The sequence below is a fragment of the Brassica napus genome, chromosome C9 (assembly GCF_020379485.1).
Source record: "Brassica napus cultivar Da-Ae chromosome C9, Da-Ae, whole genome shotgun sequence".
Lineage (NCBI taxonomy): Eukaryota > Viridiplantae > Streptophyta > Magnoliopsida > Brassicales > Brassicaceae > Brassica > Brassica napus.
Window position 1 is genome coordinate 11,458,209 of NC_063452.1, and position 16,757 is coordinate 11,474,965.

The window sequence follows — 16,757 nt, forward strand, 5'->3', positions numbered from 1 at the left end:
AATTTTATTTTCAAAATTTAAACACGTGTTAATTAAACACTAACGCCGTCGTCACTTCCGCTAAATATAATTAACGCCTTCTAAAACGATGTGTAAAATCTGCGAATTTCGTGCCTTTGAAACTAGGGTGTTATTTTGGATTGGTTTATCCAAACCGGTTCTTATATTAAATAATCCAAAAGAAAATTGGTACATATATAGATAACCAAAACACCTTGTCAAGTAAATATGTCATATCCCATATTAGGATCATTATGTCACATTCTTAGCCATAACAAAATATTATAAGATTCATATTGGTCTGTTTGTTTCGTTGTAGCTAACAACATTTATTTTGGTTCGTATTTTTAGTCGACACATACTTATGTTATAACTTATCCATACTCCTTGTGGATTGATTCATTATTCACACCGATCCATTTCTCAAGTAAGAAGTTCAAAATCAAAGCTACCAGCTGATTCCAATACTTGCTCTCTCAACCACAAAGTTAATTAATTGTCAACCTCCACCAACGTATTAAGGTAGCAGCTCAACATCCTTGTGCTAAATAACAAAACAAAACGAAATAATAATAAACAAGTGAGTCCCAACGCTTTATTAATCGTTAATTAAACCTGAGCGTTTATGAGACGTTTAAGCTAAGCTATGAGATTGTTAATAAACAGTCATTTTAACGATAAATACAACAAACCATGGACTTTCACCATTTGCCAAATAGGAAAAGTTTGTGTATTTAATGAAAAACAAAAACTAGTTTGTGCTTTAAACGGGGATTCAAAAATAGTTAGTGTATTTTATTAGCAAATGAAAAATAGTTTGTGTATTTTTAAGAAATTTTATTTTCAAATTTAAACACGTGTTAATTAAACACTAACGCCATCGTTACTTCCGTTAAATATAGTTAACGCCTTATAAAACGATGTGTAAAATCTGCGAATTTCAAAAGTTTGTGTATTTAATAGGCAACACAAATTAGTTCATGTGTTAAACGGAGATCCAAAATAGGTTGTGTATTTTAATAGCAAATGAAAATTAATCCGTGTATTTTTAAGGAATTTTCCCCAACCAAACTATCTTATACTATAATCACCCGCACATATTTAAATGAAATTGCACTGCTATTTTACCTGTTAAATGTAAATTGATAAGCTAATTAAGCCAATACCAAACATTCCCTTGGTCATGGGAAAACATTTCTAGAAAAGTAGAAACTTTGACCACTAGCTAATATGATAGATGTACTTGATTGGCATATATGAGACATGGGCATGTGGGTATATACAGTATAGTTCACACAAGGTTACAACTTTAAATTATCATTATATATGTCTTATTATCGCCATAATAAATAAAAAATTGATATAGTATAATATATGGAATATATACCATCGTTGTCAAAATTATCATCTGTTCTTTTTTTCTCTTTTCTTAAAACAGATATAAACTTGGGGTCCCTATAAACTTTTAGGTTTCAAATAAATTAATTTAGCGTATTACATACACTTTAAGTAGGGTGATATACGAATCTAGATAATAATATTGATCAGAAACATTCTTAAGGAGAAGAAAATATATATAGCTAGGAAAATTAAGGAGGAAACTCTAAAGCAGTTGAACAAAAAGTTAGGTGAATATCGTTGGCCTTAATGTTATATACCCTTTTACTCATTCTTCTTCTTTCTTCCCTACGAATATCTTTATAACCTTTCTCGTCTTCTCATTCTTCTTCATCTTGATATCCCCAAATATATACATAAATAAACCTACATATAGCGTGTGTGTGTGAGAGAGAGATCTAGATAGAGAAAGCTTCATACAATGGAAGGGGTCGACGACACAAACCCGACGTTAACACTTGAAGAAGGCGAAAACAACCCCTTTTCTTCCTTTGATAAAACATTAATGATGATGGATCCTTCCCTAATGTTTTCCAGCGATATGGGGCCATCTTCATCTTGTTCTCCGGCCAGTTTTCATATGCCTGCTCAGCCAGAGAATTTTCAACATGCTGAAGGAGGAGACGCGGTGGAGATTGGAGGATTAAGTGATCATAATAAGAATAGTAAAGGGAAAGGGAAGATATCATCGGCGATGCAGAGGATTGCGTTTCATACGAGAAGTGATGATGATGTTCTTGATGATGGTTATAGGTGGCGAAAATATGGTCAGAAATCTGTCAAAAACAATGCTCATCCCAGGTTCTTCTTTAATTAGTTACATCTAATACATTAATAATGTCGTTTTTTGACGAAAGGTGTTCAATTTAAATGCTAGAAAGATACATTAGTAACGTCTATTAAACAATACTAAATCTCGATCCGCACAACCGGGTATTATTTTTACTTTTTATGTTTGATAATATAATATAATTGATTAACTTATATCTAGGTTATTATATTTAAAAAAAATATATATATATATATTGTTTATAATGTTTCAGATAATTATTAACTAAATAAACAGAAACTGAAGTATTTTAAAAACTTGTTAGATTTGAAACTATACGAAATGTTATTAACCTAGATCAAATTAATATCATCACAGATCAAAGTAATGAAATAAAGATTACTTCACCACGAACACACAGTTCGTATAGGTCTAATAAATTCAAAACATCAACCTAATTATTTTGGTATTTAACCGAATGATTTTAATCAATATTTTAGTGATTATATTTAGTTGTCACGTAGGTACGAGTGAAAGACATAATCTTGAAAATACTTATTGCAGTGTATAATCAATATGTCCGCTACATATTATGAGTTTATATTGTTTTTGTGTAATATTAATCTTTAGTAAAATAAAGAATAGATATCTATTTATAATCAATTATATTGATGGTTAAATTTTAAAAGTTAATTGCATATGTAACGACCTTGATTCTTTTGGTGAATATAAAGAGATTTCTAATGCAATTAATATGAGGCTTAAAGAATACAAATTCACTGGGTTAAGATCCGCGCCTCGCGCGGAATGAACATTATACATAAAAATTATTTTATGTATTAAATATTTTTACATATTATGAAATAACATATATATATATATATATATATTGAATCATTAAAAGTCAGTAACTATTAAATATATAATAAAATTGGTGCGAACATATAAATCAATTTTATTAATCCAAAGAATATTTTTTTTATATTTGATAGGATATGTAATTAAATTTAAATGATACTAACATACATAGTATATTTTAGTATATTTTTAATATTAATGTCTATTAAATGATGATTTCTACTCATATAGTTTTTTTGATCATTTGTATATTTGATAGACATTTTTTTTAAATTACTGCTGATAACAAAATTTTCATTGTGGTATTAATAGTTTTAGTAATTTATAATTTTAAAAAAAATAAGTTGTCAATGTTCGTTCAAAATTTTTATCAAAAAAAATTGTTCAAAGTAAATTTTGAAACTAAAATATTTATGTATTTTATATGGTTTATAGTTTAATTTAAAACGATATATATATATATATATATATATATATATATATATATATATTAATCTTAATAATTAAATTTTAAACCATAGATCACAAAATTTGAATGTGAGACTTTTGACATTTTTAGTAATTTATAGTCATTTTTAAAAATTCAAAATATAACATATACGGAAAAAGCTAAAATTTTATTATATGATTATTGTGGTTGTTTAATTTATTTAATAGTTTAAAATTAAACAAATATGATAGAAAATATACTATTTTTTATCAAATCTTTATTATTCAAAATAATTAATTGCCATATATATTTTAGTCATATTAGGCAATTCCGTAAATTTTATTTAAGGAAATAATAAAGTACATTAATAATGAATTTATTGTTAGTTTAATAAAAAACTTATTATATAATTAGATGGACCAACATATTTTTTTAATGATTCTAAGAATCATCATAGTGATGACATATAGGAGATTTAATTAAAAAATTAATGGACGGTCTATTTTAAAATATCACACATGAAAGAAGTCATGAGTTTTATTTTAATATAATAGATTTTGGTATTGGCTTAATTAGCTTTCAAAAAACAATATATTTGATATCCTTGAAGTAGAATTTGACACACACACACAGTCACACACGCACTCTCTCTTGGTCACGTGTATATCTTGGTTGGAAACATTAGTTTAACAACCTATAACGATCGAAGCCATATTCTGTTAGTCCCGTTGCTTTACGTTATTGCTCGTGTCTTTGAAACTAGGGTGTTTATTTCGGATTGGTTTATCCAAACCGGTTCTTATATTAAATAATCCAAAAGAAAATTGGTACATATATAGATAACCAAAACACCTTGTCAAGTAAATATGTCATATCCCATATTAGGATCATTATGTCATATTCTTAACCATAACAAAATATAATAAGATTCATATTGGTCTGTTTCTTTCGTTGTAGCTAACAACATTTATTTTGGTTCGTATTTTTAGTCGACACATACTTACATGTTGTAACTTATCCAAAATGTTTCGGCGACATATCATTAATCCAAATAGTTAAATGTTAGTTTCTTTTAACTTTTAATTAAAAAATGCCAAATGTGTCGATGAATCCGTGATAATGGGACAAACATGATTTGGTTGTTGCTGTTCGTCTGGCCTAATTAAGTCTGTAGTTTAGATAATTGTTATGCATATCGAAATTAACCCAAATTTTAACTGAGGAATTAGTTCTTAGAATTAAAAATGGATGTACTTAATCTATTTTTCTAAAACATTTACATACTAGATTAAGACTCGCGCCTTTCGCGGAATAAACATTATATATAAAAATTATTTTATGTATTATATGTTCTTACATATTATGAAATAATAAATATATATTGATTAATTAAAAGTCAGTAACTATTACATATATAATTAAATTGGTGCAAGCGTATAAATCAATTTTATTAATCCAAACATTTTTAAAAAAAAAAATTGATAGGATATGTAATTAAATTTAAATGATATTAACATACATAGTATATTTTTAATATTAATGTCTATTTTATTTTTTTATTTTTTTTTTAAATGATGCTTTCTACTCATATGTTTTTTTATCATGTGTATTTTTAATGGCAAAAACTTTAAATTACTGATAACAAAACTTTTATTGTAGGATTAATAATTTTAGTAATTGATAAAAATTTATCAATGTTAGTTCAAAACTTTTATCAAAAAAAATTATTCAAAGTAAATTTTGAAACTAAAATATTTATTTATTCAATATGGTTTATAGTTTAATTTAGAATGATATATATACATATATATTTTAAATCTTAATGATTAATTAAATTAGACTTTTACTTATATAATTTTGTAATCATTTGTATTTTGTCATAACAAAAATTTTAAACCATGGATCACAAAATTTGAATGTGAGACTTTTAACAGTTTTAGTAATTTATAGTCATTTTTTAAAATTCAAAATATAAAATATACAGAAAAATGTAAATTTTTATAATATGGTTATTGTGTTTTTAAAAATATTATTTTAATAGTTTTAAATTAAACAAATTTGATAGAAGATACATTTTTTTTATCAAATCTTTATTATTCAAAATCATTAATTGTCATATATATTCTACCCACATTAGGCAATTCCGTAATCTTTATTTAATGAAATAATAAATGATATTAATAATTAATTTATGGTTAGTTTAATAAAAAAAACTTATTATATAATGAGATGGACCAACCTATTTCTCTAATAATTCTAAGAATCATCCTAGTGATGACATGTGGCTACAAAAAGAAGTTGTAATGTTTCACAAATAATATATAGGGGATTCAATACCCAATATTACATGGATCTGGTTTCTGAAATTATCGCAAATAAAACCTCGTGATCATAAGAATTTTGTTGTATAAGATTTAACATAGCTTCATTAAACTAGCCCAATAGCTTCATTAATACAGTATCATATATGGATTGATTCATTATTCATTGGTTTTGGCAACAACAAAAATATTGCAGAAGCTATTATAGATGCACCTACCATACATGCAACGTGAAGAAACAAGTGCAGAGATTGGCAAAAGATCCAAAAGTCGTCGTAACAACCTACGAAGGTGTTCATAATCATCCTTGTGAGAAGCTCATGGAGACTCTCAGTCCTCTCCTTAGGCAACTTCAATTCCTCACCAGAGTTTCTGATTTGTGATTTAATATTAATTAGTCATGTAATTAAAGCATGATAATCTTGGTTTAATCATTTCATTGACCTCAGTCTCCCAAGGAAAAAAATGTATAAAACAAATTTAAGATTATAAATTTTCAAGTTCATTGAGGTGATTTGTGTTTTATTTTTATTTTATTTTTCTCCTTGTCGTTGTGTTGTATTGTATTGTGCAGAGAAAGCATGTTAATCTTGGTTTAATCATTTCATTGACCTCAGTCTCCCAAGGAAAAAATGTATAAAACAAATTTAAGATTATAAATTTTCATGTTCATTGAGGTGATTTGTGTTTTATTTTTATTTTATTTTTCTCCTTGTTGTTGTGTTGTGTAGAGAAGATGATCACATTTTCACACTAAAACCGTTAAATTACATTTTTCGGTCAAAACTGTGAAATCACATTTTTTGTCAAAAACGTAAAAATGCATTTCCTCGTAAAAACACAAAACCACACTTTCTTGTCAAAACTGCAAAACCCGTCAAATAATATTTTTCGCCAAAAATGCAAAACTATTTTTTCGCGAAAACAACAAAATGCATTTTTCCGTCAAAATGACAAAATTACATTTTTTTGCCAACAATGCAAAAAACACCAAATTACATATCCCTCAAAAACCACAAAATCATTTTTTCTGTTGAAACCGTAAAAGCGCATTTTCCCATCAAAATTATAAAACCAAAATTTTCTATCAAAATCGCAAAAAACATTTTTCCGTCAAAACCGCAAAATATATTTTCCCGTCAAAACCAAAAAAAAAATTTTGCCGCAATAACAAGTTTTGAAAAAGCATAACGCATTTTTCCATCAAAACCGCAAATCTCATTTTCCGTTATTTTCCTCCCCGAAACTGCATAATTATATTTTTCCATCAAAACTCCTAAATTACATTTTCCGCTAAAACTGTAAAATACATTTTCCACCAAAACCGCAAAAATGTAAATTCTCCCCAAAACTGCAAAACTAAATATTCCGCTAAAACAACAATCATATTTTATGCAAAAAAAAAACCGCAAAATCATATTTTCTGCCAAAATCATAAAAAAATGTATTTTCCACTACCACAAAACTATTTTGTGCCAAAATCATATGCTAGATAAATAACAAAAATTAATATAATTAAACATAATATAAAAAATATGATTAAATCAATTATTTACAAAAGTCATCTACAAGGAAAGTTCATTTAGATGATCCATGTTAGATGAACATTTAGAAGGAAAAACGAACAGTTCCAAATTACATCTATATAGATCATTTGGATAGATCATCTAAATGACAAATGAACGTGCCTAATTAAATCATATCAATCTTGGTTTAATAATTCCATTGACCTAAACCCCAAGAGATAAATGTATAAACCAAATCTGAGATCATAATTTTCATGTTTACTGAGAGGATGCGGGTGATTTTTATGTGTTTTCTCTTTGTTGTGATGTGTTGTGTCATGACATTTAGACATTCAATGGACCAAAATTTTCTTGCTTGTTTGACCAAAAAAAAGGAAGTAGTTTCTTAGTTACTTTGAAACAAATATTTATATGAAATGTTGTATGGTTATAAGAAACAACAGAAAAGCCATTGATTTAGGACATAACAGGCACTACGATGGAGTCATTCATGACTCCTACAACTTAGGGAAAACATAGATAAAACAGAGACCAAATCAACTTATGTTTTTGCTGTTGGTATGTCTATGAAGATTGGGAGGGATCAAAGATTTGACCAACAAACAAAACAGTTCCAGTTGTGTCTTCTCTAATCAAGAAAATAAATGGTTTATTAGCCACAAAATCTATCCTCTTTGGAGGTTCCATACCAAGATAGCAACCACAAGCTTCATCAGCAGTGGCAGCCGCAGCTTCAACGCCTGATTCATCTATCCTAATACAAGCTTTGTGGTACAACTTATTTGAATCCAGTCCCAACTGACTAAAAACCTCCGAAACCAAGAACCCGAACGAGATCTCAAACTTTGGGATTCTGAATGTCCCAACTTTAACTTCGCAACTATGAATGTGAGCATCCAAGAATCCAGGAGTGGTTGCTATTCTCTCCACAAGAGTATCCAACCCATCTTTCTTGCGGGGTAGATAGAAATACATAGCGAACGTGCGATTTGTATCACCACGGCCACCCTGGAAAGGGAGTCTAGCGACCTTGAAACCATCATAAGCAGCTATGTATTGGTCCTCGTCACTAGTCATGAATGGCACAGACATGTGTCGAGCCATTGAGAAGGTAAAATTTTCTCTTACGTGTATCGTAGTCATCAAATGGGGAGGTTTGCCAAGTGCCCTTGAAGTACAATGCGTTTGCATAAACACGTTCGGTTTGGTTTGTAATGGAACCAGGAGGAAGAAGATCCTTGATGAGATCATTGGTGCGTTCTTGAACCCATGAGTTCACCTCCACACGCACTTCCTCAGCCTTCAAAAAATATAAATACACATTTCAAACTTGCTTTCCAAGATTCTATCTAACTTGTCGACGCAGATAAATTAGTAAAATTACATTTAATATAAAATCTACGAGTTACTGGCTCCCTCCAACCGTTATCTGGCAGCACCCGGTCTCTATTCAAGTACTCGAGCAATCAAGGCAGACACTCACTTGTACTGTCTCGCTACCTTCCTCTATCACTTTCACCTTTACCGCTGTCTATGCTGCTAATACTGAAGCAGAAAGAATTGAACTTTGGGTGCATCTTCTAAACATCCAGCAAACCTTCTCTCTACTCACTAGCCCTTGGGTTGTTGGGTGGAGACTTCAATCAGATTTTGCACCCCTCAGAGCACTCTTCAATTCGAGTAAACTCACTTTCTGCTTCCATGATTGACTTCTCTGACTGTCTCTTGCAAGCTGATCTTTTTGACTTGCGTTACAAGGGAGTTTTCCACACCTGGTTCAATAAACAGCCTGCTTCTCCAATCACCGAAAAACTGGATAGACTCCTTGTAAACCAAGCCTGGATCTCTTACCTCCCCCATAGCCTTGCTACCTTCCTCCCACCAAATATCTCTGATCACTCCCCCTGTTCCCTCGACCTTGCTTTGCCCCTCCCTATATCCGGAACTAAGCCATTCAAATTCTTCAACTTCCTCACCCTTCACCCGGATTTTGTTCAGACGGTTGTGGACTTTTGGATTCAGGCCGGAGGACATGCAACTTTCCTTGGAGATCTTTGCTGGAAGCTCAAACAATTAAAACCAATTCTCAGAAAACTCCACAAAAATAACTTCTCAAAAATTCAAAAAAGAGTTACCATTGCTAATAGTGTGTTACAACTTGTGCAGGCTGAGCTTCTCCAATCTCCTACACCAGAGTTGTTTCAAAAAGAAAAAGAACTTCACGAGAAATGGGAATTTTTGAGGAGGATAGAGGAAGCGTACTTTCGCCAAAAATCGAGAATTAATTGGCTAAAAAAAGGGGATCTCAATACCTCATACTTCCATCGGATTTGGAAAGTTCGCACTGCTGTCAACTCTATCAGATCATTCTTGTTGCCTAAGGGGATTCTTCTAATTGATCCTATCGCTATGGGGGAGCTGGCAGTAGCTCATTTCAAATCCATTATAGCTCCAGAAAATACTCCATCAACCATATCAACTCCAAACTGGTTCCACTCTCTCTTAGACTTCCGTTGCACTCAACAACAATGTGAGTCCCTCTCTGCTCTTCCTACTCGTGAAACTATTGAAAAGACTCTGCTGAGGCTGAATCCCAACAAGGCTCCGGGGCCTGATGGCCTTACCTCCGGCTTCTATAAAGCGGCTTGGTCGATTATTGGAGTTGAGGTGACGGACTCCATCGCTGCGTTCTTCACTTCTGCTTTCCTGCCGGCTGCTTTAAACTCCACCATTCTTTCATTGGTGCCGAAACACCCTGGAGCCTCAGCAATCACTGAGTACCGTCCTATATCATGCTGTACGACCATCTACAAGTTGATCTCCAAAATCCTAGTTGCAAAGCTCAAGCCGCTCCTGCATGACCTTGTCCTTCCAAATCAAACAGTGTTTATCCAGGGAAGGCTTCTCATTGAAAATACTATATTGGCTACTAACCTTGTAGATGGGTTCCATAAACAGAAGGGCCCTCCGTGCATCACTCTCAAGATCGATATTGCAAAGGCTTTTGATACACTCAACTGGGACTTCCTCTTCATTGGTCTTTCCTCCTTAATTGGGTCTCCCTGCTCTCTATCTCAGCTGGCTTAAAGCTTGTGTCTGTACTCCGTCATTCTCTGTGGGATATAATGGGACGATTCAAGGGTTTTTCAAAGGAAAAAGAGGATTAAGACAGGGTGATCCCCTCTCCCCGTACCTCTTTGTCATAGCGATTAACTGCCTGTCCCATATGCTTAATCAGGGAGCTGCTTCAGGAAGATTTGGATATCATGCAAAGTGTGCTTCCTCAAATCTCACTCATCTATGCTTCGCAGATGACCTACTCATCTTCATTGATGGTAAGCTCTCCTCGGTGCAAGCAATCCTAGACATCCTTCATGAATTCGCCTGTGACTCTGGTCTCGCTATCAGCCTCCAGAAAACGTCGTTTGTCACTTGTGCGGTTCCTCAAGACCAGATTGATCTTATAGCGACGTCCACGGGTCTTACGGTTGCAACACTGCCTGTCCGCTACCTTGGCATCCCGCTTTCCGCTCAGAAACTATCCCTTCAACACTGCGCCCCCTGATACAACATATAAAAGGAAAAGTTAATTCTTGGAGTTCGCGAGCACTATCATATGCTGGGAGGCTTCTACTTATCAATACAGTCATAGATGGGATCACCAACTTCTGGACCTCAACATTTATTATTCCTACAGCCTGTATTGATAAAATAAACTCTCTTTGTAGCAGCTTCTTATGGCATGGCAGCTCCGAAGGTAGCCACTCAGCTAGAGTTGCGTGGGACACAGTGACTCTCTCTAAAGCGGAAGGTGGACTAGGTTGCAGAGATATTCGAGCCTGGAACAAGGCGTGTTCTATTAAACTAATTTGGTTGCTGTTCTCTAAGTCTGGCTCTATATGGGTTGTCTGGTTCAAGCGAGAAATTCTTAAGGGGGACCTCTCTAGTTTCTGGACCATCAATCCTAAGCAAGGATATCCTTGGTTCGTTAATAAATTGCTCAAGTTCAGAGAGCTTACTTACAACTGGGTTAAGTGGCATGTGGGCACTGGATCCTCGATCAAATTCTGGACGGATAACTGGTCTCCTTTTGGTAACATCTCTCAGTTCCTCTCTCCTGTTCCCCATAATGCGATGGGTGTCTCGCTCACAGCTACTCTTCGGGATCTTCATGACAATGGATCATGGAACATACGACCTGCGAGAACGGAAAATCAAGTCTTAGTGCAGGCTCATCTAACTACTATCTCCCTCTCTGCAATTGAAGATGAAAGTTATTGGGTAGTGGACGATGTTGAATGGAAAAAATACAAAACTGGAGCAATATATAATAACCTGGTTAAGCGTCATCAGCCTCAGGTTCCTTGGAAACATGTCGTCTGGCTAAAAGGTGGAGTCCCGAAGCACTGTTTTCTCACTTGGTTGGTTACACTCAACATAATCCCTACTCGAGATCGACTTATCTCTTGGGGACGGAACGTCAGCCCTTCCTGTCTCTTGTGCTCTTTGGCTAATGAATCTAGAGACCACCTCCTATTTGATTGTTGCTTCTCATGGGATATTTGGCAACACTTGGCATCTAGGGTGGGACTGGTACCTTCTCGTGATTGGTATGGTACTCTTCAGGACATGCAATCTCTCCCTGGTCCTACTTGGTACAGTAGACTTTGTCACCTTGTCTGGCAAGCGGCGATCTACACGATCTGAACCGAAAGAAACTGTCGTTTTCATCGCCAAAACTACCGTAACGTCTCCTCTCTTACCAGGCAAATAGACAGAAACATCAGAAATAAAATCCAATCATTCAGGGATGTAAACCCCACAAGGTGCTCCCAGATGATGCAGTATTGGTTCAGCTCCTCGTCTTCAATTTGATCAAACAACATCGACTCCTTCCCCAATTTTCATTACGGTTACTAAGCGTCTTTTTTACTGGGCTTTGTTGTTACTTGATGTGTGTCTGTCACTAATGGGCTACGCCCACAACTCTAAGGCTTTGGCTAAGCTTGATTTTTTTTGTATTCTGATGCTTTAAATAGAAAAATCAGTTGCAAAAAAAAAAAAATCTACTAGTTTTTTTTTTTTTTTTAATCTACAAGTTTGAAAGCAGCTTTGAAGAAATTCTCCAAGAGATCTTGAACTTAGGGTCAATGGAGAGAGTTTTCTCGATCCAGACGCCATTGACCGACGAGATCTCTGGCTCGCCGTTGGCGTTACCGCCAGTGTAGACGAGGGAAACGATCTCGGTGAAGACGGCGTTAAGCTCATCGGTGGGCGAAGAATTCAGGAAGCAGAGGATCTCATCGGCGACCGAGGGGTCTCTGGGAGCAGAAGCCACCTGAGTTAGAGCGGAGTATATTGAGGCAGGTGAGAAGACGATGTTAGAGTGTTTTTTGGCCTCTGAAGAGAAGACGTGCCTTCCAAGGAACATGGCGAGTTCGTTTTGCTTCTTCATAGATTCTCTCACATCCATTTTTAATCTGCAACTAGAGGTGATAACTACTTGTGAAAGAAAGAGTTGACATGCTTTTATAGTGAACGACTTGACATGAAAAGTTCTAAGCGACCTAAAAGTCGTCGTTCCAGGCCTACGATGGTGATTAAATGTTAATTAGTGCCAGTGGTGTGAATTAATTAATTAGGTATCAGTTTTTTGTCTTCTTTAATCAAGAAAAGAAAATGGATGATCTGCCACAAAATATATCTTCTTGGTACAACGACAATTTAGCTCAAAATCAAAAAAACATTCGCAGCTTCAAACCCGAATTCGATCTTAAAAAACTTTGGAAATGTTGAATTCAGCAACTTGATCTATGTATCTTGGAATGTCACTATCCAAGAATCCATCAGTAAATATATAAAGTACATTGAGAATTCAGGGTTGGCATCATCACATCTCTGTCTTGTCGATAAGGGAACCTAACGACCTTGAAACCATCATAAGCCGTTACATAGTGGTTCTTATAGTTGCTTCACGGCTGTTTGGCCATCGAGAAAGTGAAATTGTTCGTTTTCAAACTAGTTCAATTCCAGTTTACTAATTTCTTCTACAAAGATAACTAGTTTTCTTCTAATCAAGATGGAACTAGGGTTTTGCCAAACTTTGACCTATCATTTTTAAGTTTCTAAACGATACAGCTTGCCGTTTTAACCAAGTTACAACGTCAGAGGAGAACATCAGGGTTTTCATTAAATGTTTTAGCAAAAAAAAAAAAACAACACAAAGTGTATCTCACAGAATATCTAAAGATTCACTCAAAGATACAAAAGATTTATAGTCAGATATTTCATATTCACTCCGTGAGGGAAAAGATAGGAATACCCCCTTTGCCATAAGTGATCCAGAGCAGAAGAAGACGACTGTTTGATGATAATAACATTCAGCTCAAGCAAAGTGTCTTGAGCCAAGAAACATGATTTATTTTGTCTTCAGCCTTTTCCACCACCCTAAAGAGAAAGCGAGAACAATGATTTTGCATAAGATGGTATTGATTAAAAGACACAACTAAATCTATCGTTTCATGCTTTTAAAAGAAGCTAACCTTGCGAGGTGGGGTTCCTCGCCTGCCATTCTTGCCAAACCCGAAGTTTCCTTTCTTTTCAGACGCTTTAAGGATTTGAAAAGAGCATGTCAGGGAATCATCCACACTCATCATCGCACCTGCGTTGTCAAACTCTCCACAGTAGTTTGGAGCCGAGAATATCGTAACTAGCTGCCTATTTGCAAAGAACTCATACCCATCTTCCACAACCTAAAGGGAAAATTATCAAACTTCATTAGCTTAAAACATAACATTCCAACTTCAAGAATCTAGCAAAGCCATCAGCTTTAGTAGCCTACTAGCCTCTAGTATGAGAAGTTAACCAAACACTGCAGATTATTCAACAAACATAGTTTGAAACTGAGAACAGTTTACTCAAAGTACCTGATGAGCTCTGCAGATTAAGTCAAGGTCATGCTTTTGAAGAAACTCCTCAACCTTATCAACCCCAAAGGTGTAAGAAACTCCCCTGTCATTCTCTCCCCACCCTTCAATGTCCTTATCCGGATCAGACCACAACAAATCACACAGCAGTCCATGATCAGGAATATCAACGGGACGAGCAATGTTCCTGATCTCATCCAAATGCTTCAACTCAGGCGATAGCCCACCGTGCATACAGAGAATCTTTTCATCGATAAGAGCAGCAACAGGGAGACAGTTAAAACAATCAGTGAATATCTTCCACACTTTAACGCTGTACCTCTTCTTGCACTCGTCATAGAATCCGTAGATACGGTTTATAGAAGCACACTCATGGTTCCCACGCAGGAGAAAGAAGTTCTCTTTGTATTTGATCTTGTATGCGAGGAGGAGGCAAATGGTCTCGACACTCTGCTTACCGCGGTCTACATAGTCCCCAAGGAACAGATAGTTCGCAGCAGGTGGGTAGCCACCGTACTCAAACAACCTCAAGAGATCTGAGAACTGACCATGAGTATCTCCTGCATCAAAACGACACCGTTATAAAAATGCATCTATTGACCAAAACGCTACCATCAAAGATTAAACATCTCTGATAAGCTATCAATCAAGAGATAAGCAAGCAACAGAGAATCTAATGAAAGAAGATACCACAAATCTTGATGGGAGCCTCGAGTTCGAGGAGATTAGGTTGACTGAGAAAGATTTGCTTAGCGGTGGAACAGAGATGTTTGATCTCGTCCTCCGTCAACTGCACCTGCTTCGTCGTCTTCCCTTGTTTGGCCCCCAATAACCTCTTTATCACATCATCCACCACACTATCTTCCATCAAATGACCAAAAACCCTCCGATTCCGATAACCGGATGAGATGAAGAGTTTTCTGTTACCGACCTCCGGTTCTGATGATCACAACGTCTCCGATCAATAGACGCAGAGAGGAGAGAGAGAGAATTGAGTTTTGTGAAGGGTGAGAAGACGGAGACCTAGACGGAATCGGCTTTAATCGAAGCACTCGTGCGGCTCGTGTGAACCGGAAGCGACGGCTTTGTCTTTTGACCAAATTACAAAAAAAAAAAATAAAGATTTAACGGAGTCTACACAATTTAACGGCGTTGTTACATGGATAATGGATAAGGAATATATACTTAATTCATTTTTAGATCCAATTGATGTTAAGAAAATCGGATTTCTAAAGGTATTTTCATTTAACTTTTATAGAATACTAGATCCCGGTTCGCGCGGATAACATGTTTAACTAAAGTAAATTTAGATTTTTTTGTAGTTTTAAGTTTGAGAAAGTGAAAGTTAAGTTTTGTTTGTTGTAGAATTAACCATAGAGTTTTTTGTTTTAATGTGATGCGGTGATAATTTTCTGTTTTCTAAACAAAGGTAATTTTGAATAATATATTGTCGTTCGCGGTAATGCGTAAATTTAAAATAGTTGACTGGTGTCGTTTGCTGTCTTGTTGTTCGATCCCATGTGGAGTATGGCATCATGCTTAGGATAACAGTTTATTCTTCTTTTGTAAGCATTGTATGATATCAATATCGTTGTCAAAATAGAAACGCGATCCAGGTGTGGTTGTGAGTGATAATTTCCCTGAAAAGTGAAATATGTGTAAGCATTTATTTTGACATAAACTTTATGTTTAGCTTATTACCTTCATGCAATCGTGGAATGATACTTGTGATGATTATGATTTGATGTTTCCTGGTAGAAATGCGATTCAACTCCCTGAAATAAACCGCCTGGTTGTCCCATATAGTTAGACGTACCATTTTGGATCTACAAAAATGATCAGATTATATATTTTTTAGTTAAAATAAATAGTATTTAATAAAATGTGAGTACCTGTCTAAACGCAATCCAATGATGATTTTTGTATCTGTGTTGTGGTTATATAAATCAGTTCTTTGGATGAGGCATATTCGGCCAACAACATATGTGGGAATAATTTGTTTTTAGCGACAAAAACAGTGAATTTATTTGTATGTCAGATAGGTTAGGGTTTTTTTTACTTGGGAGGAAGTTGGTTGAACTTGCTAAGCTGATCAACTGGGGAGTAGCGTTGGGGCCGAAATATGTTTGAAGGAATCGGTTGAATGTTTTCTTGAATGAGTGTAATTATTGTTGTCTCATTGATATTGATTATGTAAGGTTGAACGGTAAGCCTGTACCGTCGGTTATTGGGAAGAAGATTAAAATATCTAATGTGATAAATTTTCCCTTCGTCGAACCGTTGGTACATTTTGTCAGACGTAGAAATAGGCACCCGCCCTTCCAGTTTTTGTTGTTGTTGAGTGGTTTAAAGCAATCATTTGAAATGTTGTTTGAATAAATTAAAGGTAAGTATTTTTTAGACAAACTTGGATGTCAAGACAAATGAAAGTTGTTCCTAGAAAAGCATTTTTGTTTTTGTGATTTGTGATGGGCCACATCCTAATGATCCGAACGATTATTGGTTGCGGTCCGAGGGTGTTGTCCCAAT

General features: G+C 34.6%; 2 protein-coding genes and 1 pseudogene across 2 annotated transcripts; 1 reads left to right on the forward strand and 2 right to left on the reverse strand.

The window, feature by feature from the left end:
• Positions 1-1,375: 1,375 nt before the first annotated feature.
• LOC106395641 (probable WRKY transcription factor 56) lies at positions 1,376-7,021 on the forward strand. Its single transcript, XM_048769968.1, has 2 exons — positions 1,376-2,199; positions 5,973-7,021. The coding sequence occupies exons 1-2, from the start codon at positions 1,820-1,822 to the stop codon at positions 6,157-6,159; spliced, it is 567 nt and encodes a 188-aa protein (XP_048625925.1). The 5' UTR covers positions 1,376-1,819; the 3' UTR covers positions 6,160-7,021.
• Positions 7,022-7,446: 425 nt separating this feature from the next.
• LOC106386402 lies at positions 7,447-13,357 on the reverse strand (annotated as a pseudogene).
• Positions 13,358-13,466: 109 nt separating this feature from the next.
• Positions 13,467-15,371, reverse strand: LOC106389236 (serine/threonine-protein phosphatase PP1 isozyme 3). Its single transcript, XM_013829445.2, has 4 exons — positions 14,919-15,371; positions 14,229-14,788; positions 13,845-14,054; positions 13,467-13,749 (listed from the first exon to the last, which is right to left on the reverse strand). Exons 1-4 carry the CDS (start codon positions 15,094-15,096, stop codon positions 13,732-13,734), a joined length of 966 nt encoding a protein of 321 aa, XP_013684899.1. The 5' UTR covers positions 15,097-15,371; the 3' UTR covers positions 13,467-13,731.
• Between the last annotated feature and the right edge of the window lie 1,386 nt (positions 15,372-16,757).

Excerpts from the sequence above, each read along its gene's own strand:
- LOC106395641 (XM_048769968.1), top strand. The coding sequence starts at position 1,820 with ATGGAAGGGGTCGACGACACAAACCCGACGTTAACACTTGAAGAAGGC. Across the intron at positions 2,200-5,972 it reads AAAAACAATGCTCATCCCAG|AAGCTATTATAGATGCACCT; the intron begins GTTCTTCTTTAA and ends AAAATATTGCAG.
- LOC106389236 (XM_013829445.2), bottom strand. The coding sequence starts at position 15,096 with ATGGAAGATAGTGTGGTGGATGATGTGATAAAGAGGTTATTGGGGGCC. Across the intron at positions 14,789-14,918 it reads GGCTCCCATCAAGATTTGTG|GAGATACTCATGGTCAGTTC; the intron begins GTATCTTCTTTC and ends GTTTTGATGCAG. Across the intron at positions 14,055-14,228 it reads TAATCTGCAGAGCTCATCAG|GTTGTGGAAGATGGGTATGA; the intron begins GTACTTTGAGTA and ends TTTTCCCTTTAG.